General features: G+C 42.8%; 1 protein-coding gene and 1 long non-coding RNA gene across 2 annotated transcripts; both read right to left on the bottom strand.

Moving 5' to 3' along the window:
- Positions 1-3,187: 3,187 nt before the first annotated feature.
- LOC115148499 (endothelial PAS domain-containing protein 1-like) lies at positions 3,188-10,123 on the bottom strand. The gene is made up of 7 exons (XM_029690438.1): positions 9,977-10,123; positions 9,792-9,876; positions 6,754-6,854; positions 6,402-6,565; positions 6,053-6,159; positions 5,724-5,895; positions 3,188-3,558 (listed from the first exon to the last, which is right to left on the bottom strand). Exons 1-7 carry the CDS (start codon positions 10,091-10,093, stop codon positions 3,510-3,512), a joined length of 795 nt encoding a protein of 264 aa, XP_029546298.1. The 5' UTR covers positions 10,094-10,123; the 3' UTR covers positions 3,188-3,509.
- Positions 10,124-10,200: 77 nt separating this feature from the next.
- Positions 10,201-11,367, bottom strand: LOC115148507 (uncharacterized). The gene is made up of 3 exons (XR_003866683.1): positions 11,105-11,367; positions 10,423-10,589; positions 10,201-10,275 (listed from the first exon to the last, which is right to left on the bottom strand). It is a non-coding gene; the product is annotated as an uncharacterized LOC115148507 (long non-coding RNA).
- Between the last annotated feature and the right edge of the window lie 1,542 nt (positions 11,368-12,909).

Genomic DNA, 12,909 nt, shown 5'->3' with positions numbered 1-12,909 from the left:
ACAGTAGATTATTGAGACCAGGGGTGTCTCCGTAGAAGGAAACTACAGTAGATTATTGAGACCAGGGGTGTCTATGGTAGATTATTGATACCAGGGCTGTTTACAGTAGATTATTGAGACCAGGGGTGTCTCTGTAGAAGGAAACTACAGTAGATTATTGAGACCAGGGGTGTCTCTGTAGAAGGAAACTACAGTAGATTATTGAGACCAGGGGTGTCTCTGTAGAAGGAAACTACAGTAGATTATTGAGACCAGGGGTGTCTAAAGTAGATTATTGAGACCAGGGCTGTCTACAGTAGATTATTGAGACCAGGGCTGTCTACAATAGATTATTGAGACCAGGGCTGTCTACAGTAAATTATTGAGACCAGGTTTGTCTACAGTAAATTATTGAGACCAGGGCTGTCTACAGTAGATTATTGAGACCAGGGCTGTCTACAGTAGATTATTGAGACCAGGGCTGTCTACAGTAGATTATTGAGACCAGGGGTGTCTCCGTAGAAGGAAACTACAGTAGATTATTGAGACCAGGGGTGTCTATGGTAGATTATTGATACCAGGGCTGTTTACAGTAGATTATTGAGACCAGGGGTGTCTCTGTAGAAGGAAACTACAGTAGATTATTGAGACCAGGGGTGTCTCTGTAGAAGGAAACTACAGTAGATTATTGAGACCAGGGTTGTCTACAGTAAATTATTGAGACCAGGGCTGTCTACAGTAAATTATTGAGACCAGGGCTGTCTACAGTAGATTATTGAGACCAGGGCTGTCTACAGTAAATTATTGAGACCAGGGCTGTCTACAGTAGATTATTGAGACCAGGGCTGTCTACAGTAAAATATTGAGACCAGGGCTGTCTACAGTAAATTATTGAGACCAGGGCTGTCTACAGTAAATTATTGAGACCAGGGCTGTCTACAGTAAATTATTGAAACCAGGGCTGTCTACAGTAGATTATTGAGACCAGGGCTGTCTACAGTAGATTATTGAGACCAGGGGTGTCTTTGTAGAGGGAAACTACAGTAGATTATTGAGACCAGGGGTGTCTATAGTAGATTATTGAGACTAGGTGTGTCTACAGTAAATTATTGAGACCAGGGGTGTTTCTGTAGAAGGAAACTACAGTAGATTATTGAGACCAGGGGTGTCTCTGTAGAAGGAAACTACAGTAGATTATTGAGACCAGGGGTGTCTACAGTAGATTATTGAGACCAGGGGTGTCTCCGTAGAAGGAAACTACAGTAGATTATTGAGACCAGGGGTGTCTATGGTAGATTATTGATACCAGGGCTGTTTACAGTAGATTATTGAGACCAGGGGTGTCTCTGTAGAAGGAAACTACAGTAGATTATTGAGACCAGGGGTGTCTCTGTAGAAGGAAACTACAGTAGATTATTGAGACCAGGGGTGTCTCTGTAGAAGGAAACTACAGTAGATTATTGAGACCAGGGGTGTCTAAAGTAGATTATTGAGACCAGGGCTGTCTACAGTAGATTATTGAGACCAGGGCTGTCTACAATAGATTATTGAGACCAGGGCTGTCTACAGTAAATTATTGAGACCAGGTTTGTCTACAGTAAATTATTGAGACCAGGGCTGTCTACAGTAGATTATTGAGACCAGGGCTGTCTACAGTAGATTATTGAGACCAGGGCTGTCTACAGTAGATTATTGAGACCAGGGGTGTCTCCGTAGAAGGAAACTACAGTAGATTATTGAGACCAGGGGTGTCTATGGTAGATTATTGATACCAGGGCTGTTTACAGTAGATTATTGAGACCAGGGGTGTCTCTGTAGAAGGAAACTACAGTAGATTATTGAGACCAGGGGTGTCTCTGTAGAAGGAAACTACAGTAGATTATTGAGACCAGGGTTGTCTACAGTAAATTATTGAGACCAGGGCTGTCTACAGTAAATTATTGAGACCAGGGCTGTCTACAGTAGATTATTGAGACCAGGGCTGTCTACAGTAAATTATTGAGACCAGGGCTGTCTACAGTAGATTATTGAGACCAGGGCTGTCTACAGTAAAATATTGAGACCAGGGCTGTCTACAGTAAATTATTGAGACCAGGGCTGTCTACAGTAAATTATTGAGACCAGGGCTGTCTACAGTAAATTATTGAAACCAGGGCTGTCTACAGTAGATTATTGAGACCAGGGCTGTCTACAGTAGATTATTGAGACCAGGGGTGTCTTTGTAGAGGGAAACTACAGTAGATTATTGAGACCAGGGGTGTCTATAGTAGATTATTGAGACTAGGTGTGTCTATAGTAGATTGAGACCAGGGGTGTCTCTGTAGAGGGATGGGTCTGAAGTAGAGGGAGTGTGTAATGCATCAGTGTATCAGTGTATCTGTGTGTGTGTGTGTGTGTGTGTGTGTGTGTGTGTGTGTGTGTGTGTGTGTGTGTTGGAAGGTTAAGAGGTGAAGAGTTGAAAAGGTTCCCACGAGAACACCCCAGTTGTATGTCTCTTTGCAGGAAGCTGTGGTTGCTGTGGTTTCGTTTTGTGTCTGTCTGTTTGTTCACGTCTCAGATGGATCTCCAGTTGGCCTCAGGTGTGTGTGTGTGTGTGTGTGTGTGTGTGTGTGTGTGTGTGTGTGTGTGTGTGTGTGTGTGTGTGTGTGTGTGTGTGTGTGTGTGTGTGTGTGTGTGTGTGTGTGTGTGTGCGTGCCTGACACTGCAGTCAGGTGGTGTCGCCCCATATGTCATGTGACCCTGACGAAAACCTCACAGGATGTATAGCCTAGTTGTATGCTGCGTTCTCATGCTATCCTAGTTATCGGAAGTTCCGACTGGGAAGTTTCACTTGAACGATCCTCTAAATCGAAAATGTTTTTTCCAGAGTTGCGAAGTTTCACCAGTGACCTTTGACATTTTCAACCAAAAGATGACGACAAATCCGTTTTTGACAACTACAATATGGATAATGTAGCTGGTTTGACCATATTGTCAATGTTAAGCAAGCTAGCTAACTTTATTATGAGCAACGTTAGCTAGCTTATCAAGCTAGCAAAAATCTTATTGGTTGAAACATTTTCAACCAAAAAACACATGAATGAAACAAAGTCGCATTTCCGACAACACAACTAGGAAACAGGAAGCTCTGACGAGGTCCTGAACACAGCATAAATTCAGAAAGGCCAGGGAGAGGTCGTGATGATATGAGAAGGGGAAAACCGTTGTATAACGTTAGTCAAAACCCAAGACTTCCTGCATCTTTGATTATAACCTTCGCTCAACAGTCTATCAACCACGAACCACAGGCCAAAGGCAACAAAAGCATTGTACACTGCAGATGCGTGTTCCACAGAGAGAGAAGTGGATATGATTATTTATTAGCAAACCGTCTTAATCACGTTAATATCTTCACAGTGTCTGTTTCACAATATGTAGCTACAGCTATACTAAATAAAGCTAAGATTTTATGTAGAAAATGCAGAATTGTTTTATAGAATGAAAAATGTCCTTCGAGAGGATGTCCAGGGAGGGGCTAGAGGTTACTCCCCTCAGGTCATCTGGCCCAGAGACAGCAGCTGAGTTGGCTCCTCAACACCACTGAAACACACACGCACACACACATACACGCTGCCCTTAGACACACACACGCTTACAACAACAATGTGACAACAACTGTGACACAGTTGCAACAATGCTACAGCTACAATGCTATCCCTTTAACATTATCTCTACAATGATATCTCTTTAATATTATCTCTACAATGACATCTCTTTAATATTATCTCTACAATGATATCTCTTTAATATTACCTGTACAATACTATCTCTTAAACATTATCTCTACAATGATATCTATTTATTATTGTCTCTACAATGATATCTCTTTAATATTGTCTCTACAATGATATCTCTTTAATATTGTCTCTACAATGATATCTCTTTAATATTATCTGTACAATACTATCTCTTAAATATTATCTCTACAATGATATCTATTTAATATTGTCTCTACAATGATATCTCTTTAATATTATCTGTAAAATACTATCTCTTTAATATTATCTCTACAATGCTATCTCTTAAATATTATCTCTACAATGCTATCTCTAAAATACTCTTTACAATACTATGGCTACAGCATACAGTGAGGGAAAAAAGTATTTGATCCCCTGCTGATTTTGTACGTTTGCCCACTGACAAAGAAATGACCAGTCTATATTTTTAATGGTAGGTTTATTTGAACAGTGAGAGACAGAATAACAACAACAAAAATCCAGAAAAACGCATGTCCAAAATGTTATAAATTGATTTGCATTTTAATGAGGGAAATAAGTATTTGACCCCTCTGCAAAACATGACTTTGTACTTGGTAGCAAAACCCTTGTTGGCAATCACAGAGGTCAGGTTTCTTGTAGTTGGGCAGCAGGTTTGCAAACATCTTAGGAGGGATTTTGTCCCACTCCTCTTTGCAGATCTTCTCCAAGTCAATAAGGTTTCAAGGCTGACGTTTGGCAACTCGAACCTTCAGCTCCCTCCACAGATTTTCTATGGGATTAAGGTCTGGAGACTGGCTAGGCCACTCCAGGACCTTAATGTGCTTCTTCTTGAGCCACTCCTTTGTTGCCTTGGCCGTGTGTTTTGGGTCATTGTCATGCTGGAATACCCATCCACGACCCATTTTCAATGCCCTGGCTGAGGGAAGGAGGTTCTCACCCAAGATTTGACGGTACATGGCCCCGTCCATCGTCCCTTTGATGCGGTGAAGTTGTCCTGTCCCCTTAGCAGAAAAACACCCCCAAAGCATAATGTTTCCATCTCCATGTTTGACCGTGGGGATGGTGTTCTTGGGGTCATAGGCAGCATTCCTCCTCCTCCAAACATGGTGAGTTGAGTTGATGCCAAAGAGCTCCATTTTGGTCTCATCTGACCACAACACTTTCACCCAGTTGTCCTCTGAATCATTCAGATGTTCATTGGCAAACTTCAGAAGGGCATGTATATGTGTTTTCTTGAGCAGGGGGACCTTGCGGGCGCTGCAGGATTTCAGTCCTTCACGGCATAGTGTGTTACCTATGGTCCCAGCTGCCTTGAGATCATTGACAAGATCCTCCCGTGTAGTTCTGGGCTGATTCCTCACCGTTCTCGTGATCATTGCAACTCCACGAGGTGAGATCTTGCATGGAGCCCCAGGCCGAGGGAGATTGACAGTTCTTTTGTGTTCCTTCCCGTTGCGAATTATCGCACCAACTGTTGTCACCTTCTCACCAAGCTGCTTGGCGATGGTCTTGTAGCCCATTCCAACCTTGTGTAGGTCTACAATCTTGTCCCTGACATCCTTGGAGAGCTCTTTGGTCTTGGCCATGGTGGAGAGTTTGGAATCTGATTGATTGATTGCTTCTGTGGACAGGTGTCTTTTATACAGGTAACAAACTGAGATTAGGAGCACTCCCTTTAAGAGTGTGCTCCTAATCTCAGCTCGTTACCTGTATAAAAGACACCTGGGAGCCAGAAATCTTTCTGATTGAGAGGGGGTCAAATACTTATTTCCCTCATTAAAATGCAAATCAATTTCTAACATTTTTGACATGCGTTTTTCTGGAGTTTTTTGTTGTTATTCTGTCTCTCACTGTTCAAATAAACCTACCATTAAAATTATAGACTGATCATTTCTTTGACAGTGGGCAAACGTATAAAATCAGCAGGGGATCAAATACTTTTTCCCCTCACTGTACATAACGTGAACACTCTGTGGCCCCTCCTACCTGAGGATGTAAGTGACACAAGCGACGAAGAGTGGCGGTGAGGGCTTAGATTGGTGTGGATGTGATGGGCGGGGTTTGGAGATGACAGCACTGTGAGTCTCTGCCCACATGTACCCTCCCCCTCTAACCAACACCCTGTACACCCCACTCACTGACTGACCCTTAGAACACACTGGAGGGGGGGGGGGGAGCATCTTGTTAGTTCCTCTAATACAGGACATAAAAGTGTGTGTGTGTGTGTGTGTGTGTGTGTGTGTGTGTGTGTGTGTGTGTGTGTGTGTGTGTGTGTGTGTGTGTGTGTGTGTGTGTGTGTGTGTGTGTCTACTCACGGTTTAGGTGGCTTTTGGTCAGAGTGTGTAAGTCCAGAGTGTGACACAGATCATACACAGAGACACCCAGCAACTCCTCTGGACGATAACTTAACAACCCAGTCACCCTACAACACACACACACCCACACACACACACACACACACACACACACACACACACACACACACACACACACACACACACACACACACACACACACACACACACACACACACACACACACACAAACAGATTATGGTTTTGTGTATATTTTATGTGTGTTTGTGGGAGTGCGTGTGTATCTGTATGTTTGTGCATGCGTGTGTTTGTGTGTGAATCTGAGTGTGTGTGGGCGTGTGTGTGTTACCTTTGGTCACAGTAAGTGAACCTCATGTCCATGCTGTGATGGCTGGTGAAGGTGTGTGTGTGTAGGAGTGTGTGTGTGAGGGACAGGGGCTGGCAGGTGAAGAGCACACAAGTAAGAGAGGGTCCTGACACACACACCTTCAAACACCCTCGACACTGCAGCACCTGACACAACAACAGTAACAGACACACACACATAAACACACACATTTAACTGGAATCTACAAATGGTAAATACACCTTTTTCTAGTCACCAAAAAGATGTTGTTTGTCAACCCTATCATGATGACATGCCACAGGGACAATTTGGCAGGAAAAGTGTTACTAAAGGTTTGTTTGAAGTTAATCGTCACCCTCCAGCCGGCTGATCGGAGGTTGACAGTTCTTCCTTTGTGAGTCACTGTACACTTCATCCTCATCAGAAAGTCTCTCAGCCCTCCACACCCGTTCTGCCCTGGAAGTACAAACAAACACAATTCAACCATCACCCAACTATCACACAACCATTTCACAACTATGACAAAACCATTTCACAACTATGACAAAACCATTTCACATCTATCACACAACCATTTCACATCTATCACACAGCTATTTCACATCTATCACACACCCATTTCACATCTATCACACAGCTATTTCACATCTATCACACACCCATTTCACATCTATAACACAGCTATTTCACATCTATCACACACCCATTTCACATCTATCACACAGCTATTTCACATCTATCACACAACCATTTCACATCTATCACACAACCATTTCACATCTATCACACACCCATTTTACATCTATCACACAACCATTTCACATCTTTCACACAACCATTTCACATCTATCACACACCCATTTCACATCTATCACACAGCTATTTCACATCTATCACACACCCATTTCACATCTATCACACAGCTATTTCACATCTATCACACAGCTATTTCACATCTATCACACAACCATTTCACATCTATCACACACCCATTTCACATCTATCACACAACCATTTCACATCTTTCACACAACCATTTCACATCTATCACACAACCATTTCACATCTTTCACACAACCATTTCACATCTATCACACAACCATTTCACATCTATCACACAACCATTTCACATCTATCACACACCCATTTCACATCTATCACACAGCTATTTCACATCTTTCACACAACCATTTCACATCTATCACACAACCATTTCACATCTATCACACAACCATTTCACATCTATCACACAACCATTTCACATCTTTCACACAACCATTTCACATCTATCACACACCCATTTCACATCTTTCACACAACCATTTCACATCTATCACACACCCATTTCACATCTATCACACAACCATTTCACATCTATCACACACCCATTTCACATCTATCACACAACCATTTCACATCTATCACACACCCATTTCACATCTATCACACAACCATTTCAGAATCATGTCTTGACTTAGATATTCAGCAAATTTTGGGAACAAATATTTTGTAAAGAAATACCATACCTAGTCAGTAAAAGCAGAACACACCCCTAACACACATACAGTACCAATCAAAAGTTTGGACACACCTACTCATTCAAGGGATTTATTTTATTTTTACAATTTTCTACATTGTAGAATTATAGTGAAGACACCAAATCTATGAAATAACACATATGGAATCATGTAGTAACCCAAAAAGTGTTAAACAAATCAAAATATATTTTATATGTTTGATTCTTCAAAGTAGCCACCCTTTGCCTTGATGATAGCTTTGCACACTCTTGGCATTCTCTCAACCAGCTTCAACTGGAATGCTTTTCCAAAAGTCTTGAAGGAGTTCCCACATCTGCTGAGGACTTGTTGGCTGCTTTTCCTTCACTCTGCGGTCCGACTTATCCCAAACCATCTCAATTGGTTTGAGGTCGGGTGATTGTGGAGGCCAGGTCATCTGATGCAGCACTCCATCACTCTCCTTCTTGGTCAAATAGCCCTTATACAGCCTGGAGGTGTGTTGAGTCATTGTCCTGTTGAAAAGAAAATGATAGTCCCACTTAGCGCAAACCAGATGGGATGGCGTATCACTGCAGAATGCTGTGGTAGCCATGCTGGTTAAGTGTGCCTTGAATTCTAAATAAATCACTGACAGTGTCACCAGCAAAGCACCCCCACACCTCCTCCTCCATGCTTCACGGTGGGAACCACACATGCAGAGATCATCCGTTCACCTACTCTGCATCTCACAAAGACACAGCGGTTGAAACCAAAAATCTCAAATTTGGACTCATCAGACCAAAGAAAAGATTTCCACTGATCTAATGTCCATTGCTCGTGTTTCTTGGCCCAAGCAAGTCTCTTCTTCTTATTGGTGTCCTTTAGTAGTGCTTTTTTGTTGTTGCAGCAATTCAACCATGAAGGCCTGATCCATGCAGTCTCCTCTGAACAGATGTGTCTGTTACTTGAACTCTGTGAAGCATTTATTTGGGCTGCAATTTCAGAGGCTGGTAACTCTGGCTCTTCATTTCCTGTGGCGGTCCTCATGAGAGCTAGTTTCATCATAGCACGTGATGGTTTTTGTGACTGCACTTGAAGAAATTTTAAAAGTTCTGACCTTCATGCCTTATAGTAGTGATGGACTGTCGTTTCTTTTTGCTTATTTGAGCTGATCTTGCCATATGGTCTTTTACCAAATAGGGCTATCTTCTGTATACCACCCCTACCTTGTCACAACACAACTGATTGGCTCAAACACATTCATTTTTAATTTTGTAATTTTTTATTTAACCTTTATTTAATTAAGAAGGAAAGAAATTCCACAAATTAACTTTTAACAAGGCACACCTGTTAATTGAAATGCATTCCAGGTGACTTCCTCAAAAAGCTGGTTGGGAGAATGCCAAGAGTGTGCAAAGTTGTCATCAAGGCAAAGCGTGGCTGCTTTGAAGAATCTAAAATCTAAAATATATTTTGATTTGTTTCTTTTTGGGTTACTACATGATTCCATTTGTATTATTTCATAGTTTTGATGTCTTCACTATTATGCTACAATGTAGAAAATAGTAAAAATAAAGAAAAACCCTTCAATGAGTAGGTGTGTCCAAACTTTTGACTGGTACTGTATATGTACAGATGTAGGATCTTAATTTGAGCCAGTTTGCTACAGAAGGAAAATTATTGTGCAACAACAGGAAATGTGGATTCTTATGTGGATTCTAATTAATGGCCATTTTATTGTAGGGGTTGATATAATTTCCGTCAGGTCAAATTAAGTCTGACATTTTAAAATGGAAATTACAAACTTTAGAAATGTTTTTACATCTCGAGTACACTGCAGGACAATTATCAACAACAAAAGAGCAATCAAATGAAGTTCCTACATCTGTTTACACACCTGCAGTGAGGTCAAGGTTGTCTCTGATTTCCTTATGGTCACAGGGGTGTGTGAAATCATATATGCTATGCCCCATCAACTCCACCTGGAGAAAAACATTCATATATAAATCAGTCAGTGTGTGTGTGTGTGTGTGTGTGTGTGTGTGTGTGTGTGTGTGTGTGTGTGTGTGTGTGTGTAAGTACCTGAGTTAGACCCATGTATTCTCTGATGTTATCTGACAGGTAGATCATGTCTCCTTCTGTCGTTACCACGACGACAAAGCCGCCCAGAATCCTCAGGTACAGATCTGTCTCCCCCATCTCCTTCTTTCGCTCCTCCCTCCTCTCCTCGAGCTCCCTGTCTCCCGCCTCCCTGTCTCCCTCCTCCCTCCTCTCTCTCACTCCCTCCTCCCTCCTCTCCCATGTATCCCTCTCTCCCTCCTCCCTCGTTTCCCTCTCTCCCTCCTCGTCCCTCCTCTCCCACGTCTGTCGGTCAGCAAAGCCTAAGATAAAGAGACATAAACAACATGAGTGTGTGTGTGTTTGTTTGTTTGTGAGTGTGTGTGTGTGTGTGCATGAGAGAGAGATGTTTGTTTGTGTGTGTGTGTGTGCGTGTGTGCGTGCGTGCGTGTGTGTGTGTGTGTGTGTACCAGAGAGCAGTGTGTGTATGCGTAGGTAGCTGATGGTTAGTCGTATGATGGAGGGTTTGTCTAGCTGTAGGCGGAGGGAGGAAGGGAGGGGGAGGAGTTGAGACATGTCAATCAACACCTGAGACTCTGCTCTCCGCCTAGCCCTCGCTGCTTCACAACTCATTATCCTAAGGGAGAGAGACAGAGAGAGAGAAAGATAGAGAGAAATAGTTCAATCATGATGACAGGTGTGTGGTGTGGGGTGCATGATGGGTAAACTCTTCATACCCTACATCTAAGGCACACCACAACACCCGCTTTCTATGGAGTTCCATTAATGCCTAAAAAGTGTTGACTACTCTGTACCATCCAAAGGCACATGTCGACTGACTGGTTGTCTTGTGGCGTGAAAGACTGATTCAAAGGTTTCCTTGAAGATTGAATAATAAGGAAACACAGTGGGATTTATTTTATACAGTATTTTCTGCTCGTCTATATCAAGGGTGCCAGTAATTTTGGACCTGATTGTATGCTCAAGTATACAGTACAGTTACTCAAGCAAATACATGTAGGTCAAATGCACTATGAATAAGATAATGTATCATTTAAAAACATTTACATCTGTGAACTGATTCTCTATTTTTAGTCATGATATTAAACGTGTTTTCTGTACTACGATCTGATGTGAAGCTAAAGATCCTACCTCCTCCTCTCTCTCTCCGGGGTCATGCTGTGTAGAGATGGTGCTCTCAGCTCTTCTGCTCCGGATTTCGTAACACAGTTTTCACTCACACCAATCAATAAATGAAAATTTAAGTTGAACAAAATCTACTAAATGTATTAGTCCGGTCCGTTTGGCTGGTCTGATGGTAGACAGCTGTCGTTTCCTCCACTATCCACTTGTGACCGGCCCCTAAAACCTCAATGCGTGATAGGTCAATTTACTAGGATCCTGCCCCAAAACACACCTTAACATGGTTCATCCACACACGTGTGGAAACATCCTGTGTGTGTGTGTGTGAGATAGAGAAACAGAGCTAGACAGAGAGCAAAAGAAAGCTTGTTGCAGAGTTATGCAGTTATGCTGCCCTCTACTGCCAGTACTGATGTGAACCTGCACCATCACAGGGCGGTTGTCAGGAATCAGGACTTCAATCTGGAACATAGAGGTAGACAGAGGGCTCTAGATTTATAGAACCAGTTTCAGCATGGACATTGCCATCGAGGCCTTCCACCATTTTAAAGTGGTCAACTGGGTGGGGATTCCTATGGGTTGGGAGTGATCAGCCAAAGATCAGAGCATCATCTTCTTCTTCAAATTGGGCTTTATGGTTTGTAAATGTCTTTAAACTATATCATCGCCACATAGTGGCCACAATAAAATGAATTACACACAATATTTGTTTCAGGACTCCACCATTGTAGGTGGTGGTGAATCACCAATATCAGCTTAATGCTTTTTTCAAACACAAAATAAAAAAACTTTAAAATGGAGATAGCCTAAATGGCACTGCCCATGTTGTCACAGACACCATAATGGCACAGATACAAAAATGAGACCTCTTTTTTAACCTTCCCTCGGTTTAAGGAAGAAGAAACTCAAGCCCAATTCAGATTCTCCCCCTCTCCTCCTGTATCACCCTCCCCTCCTCTATTCCCTTCTCCTCCTCTGCATTTCTGTTTCCAAAACTTCTCATTTACCTCCTCCCCTACCTACTCCTGAACTTCCCCTACATACTCCTGAACCTCCCCTCCATACTCCTGAACCTCCCCTCCATACTTCTGAACCTTCTCCCCTCAAAACTCCTGAACCTCCTCCTCTCAATACTCCTGAACCTCTTCACCTCATTACTCCCAAACCTCCCCTCAATACTCCTGAACCTCCTCCTCTCAATATTCCTGAACCTCCCCTCAATACTCCTGAACCTCCTCCCCTCAATACTCCTGAACCTCTTCACCTCATTACTCCCAAACCTCCCCTCAATACTCCTGAACCTCCTCCTCTCAATATTCCTGAACCTCCCCTCAATACTCCTGAACCTCCCCTCCATACTCCTGAACCTTCCCTCTATGCTCCTAAACCTCTCCTCCATACTCCTGAACATCCTCCCATCAATACTCATGAACCTCCCCTCAATACTCCTGAAACTCCTCCCATCAATACTCATGAACCTCCCCTCCATACTCCTGAACCTTCCCTCTATGCTCCTAAACCTCCCCTCCATACTCCTGAACCTCCTCCCATCAATACTCATGAACCTCCCCTCAATACTCCTGAATCTCCTCCCATCAATACTCCTGAACCTCCCCTCAATACTCCTGAACCTCCCCTCAATACTCCTGAACCTCCCCTCCATACTCCTGAACCTCCCCTCTATGCTCCTAAACCTCCTCCCCTCAATACTCCTGAACCTCCTCTCCTATCTCCTCTCCCCTCTATATACTCCTGCACCTCCTCTCCTCTCTCCTCTATATACTCCTGCACCTCCTCTCCTCTCTATATATACT

The sequence above is a fragment of the Salmo trutta genome, chromosome 2 (assembly GCF_901001165.1).
Source record: "Salmo trutta chromosome 2, fSalTru1.1, whole genome shotgun sequence".
Classification (NCBI taxonomy): Eukaryota; Metazoa; Chordata; class Actinopteri; order Salmoniformes; family Salmonidae; genus Salmo; species Salmo trutta.
The sequence above is the reverse complement of the archived record's forward strand: the minus strand, read 5'-3'. Positions and strand labels throughout refer to the sequence as shown.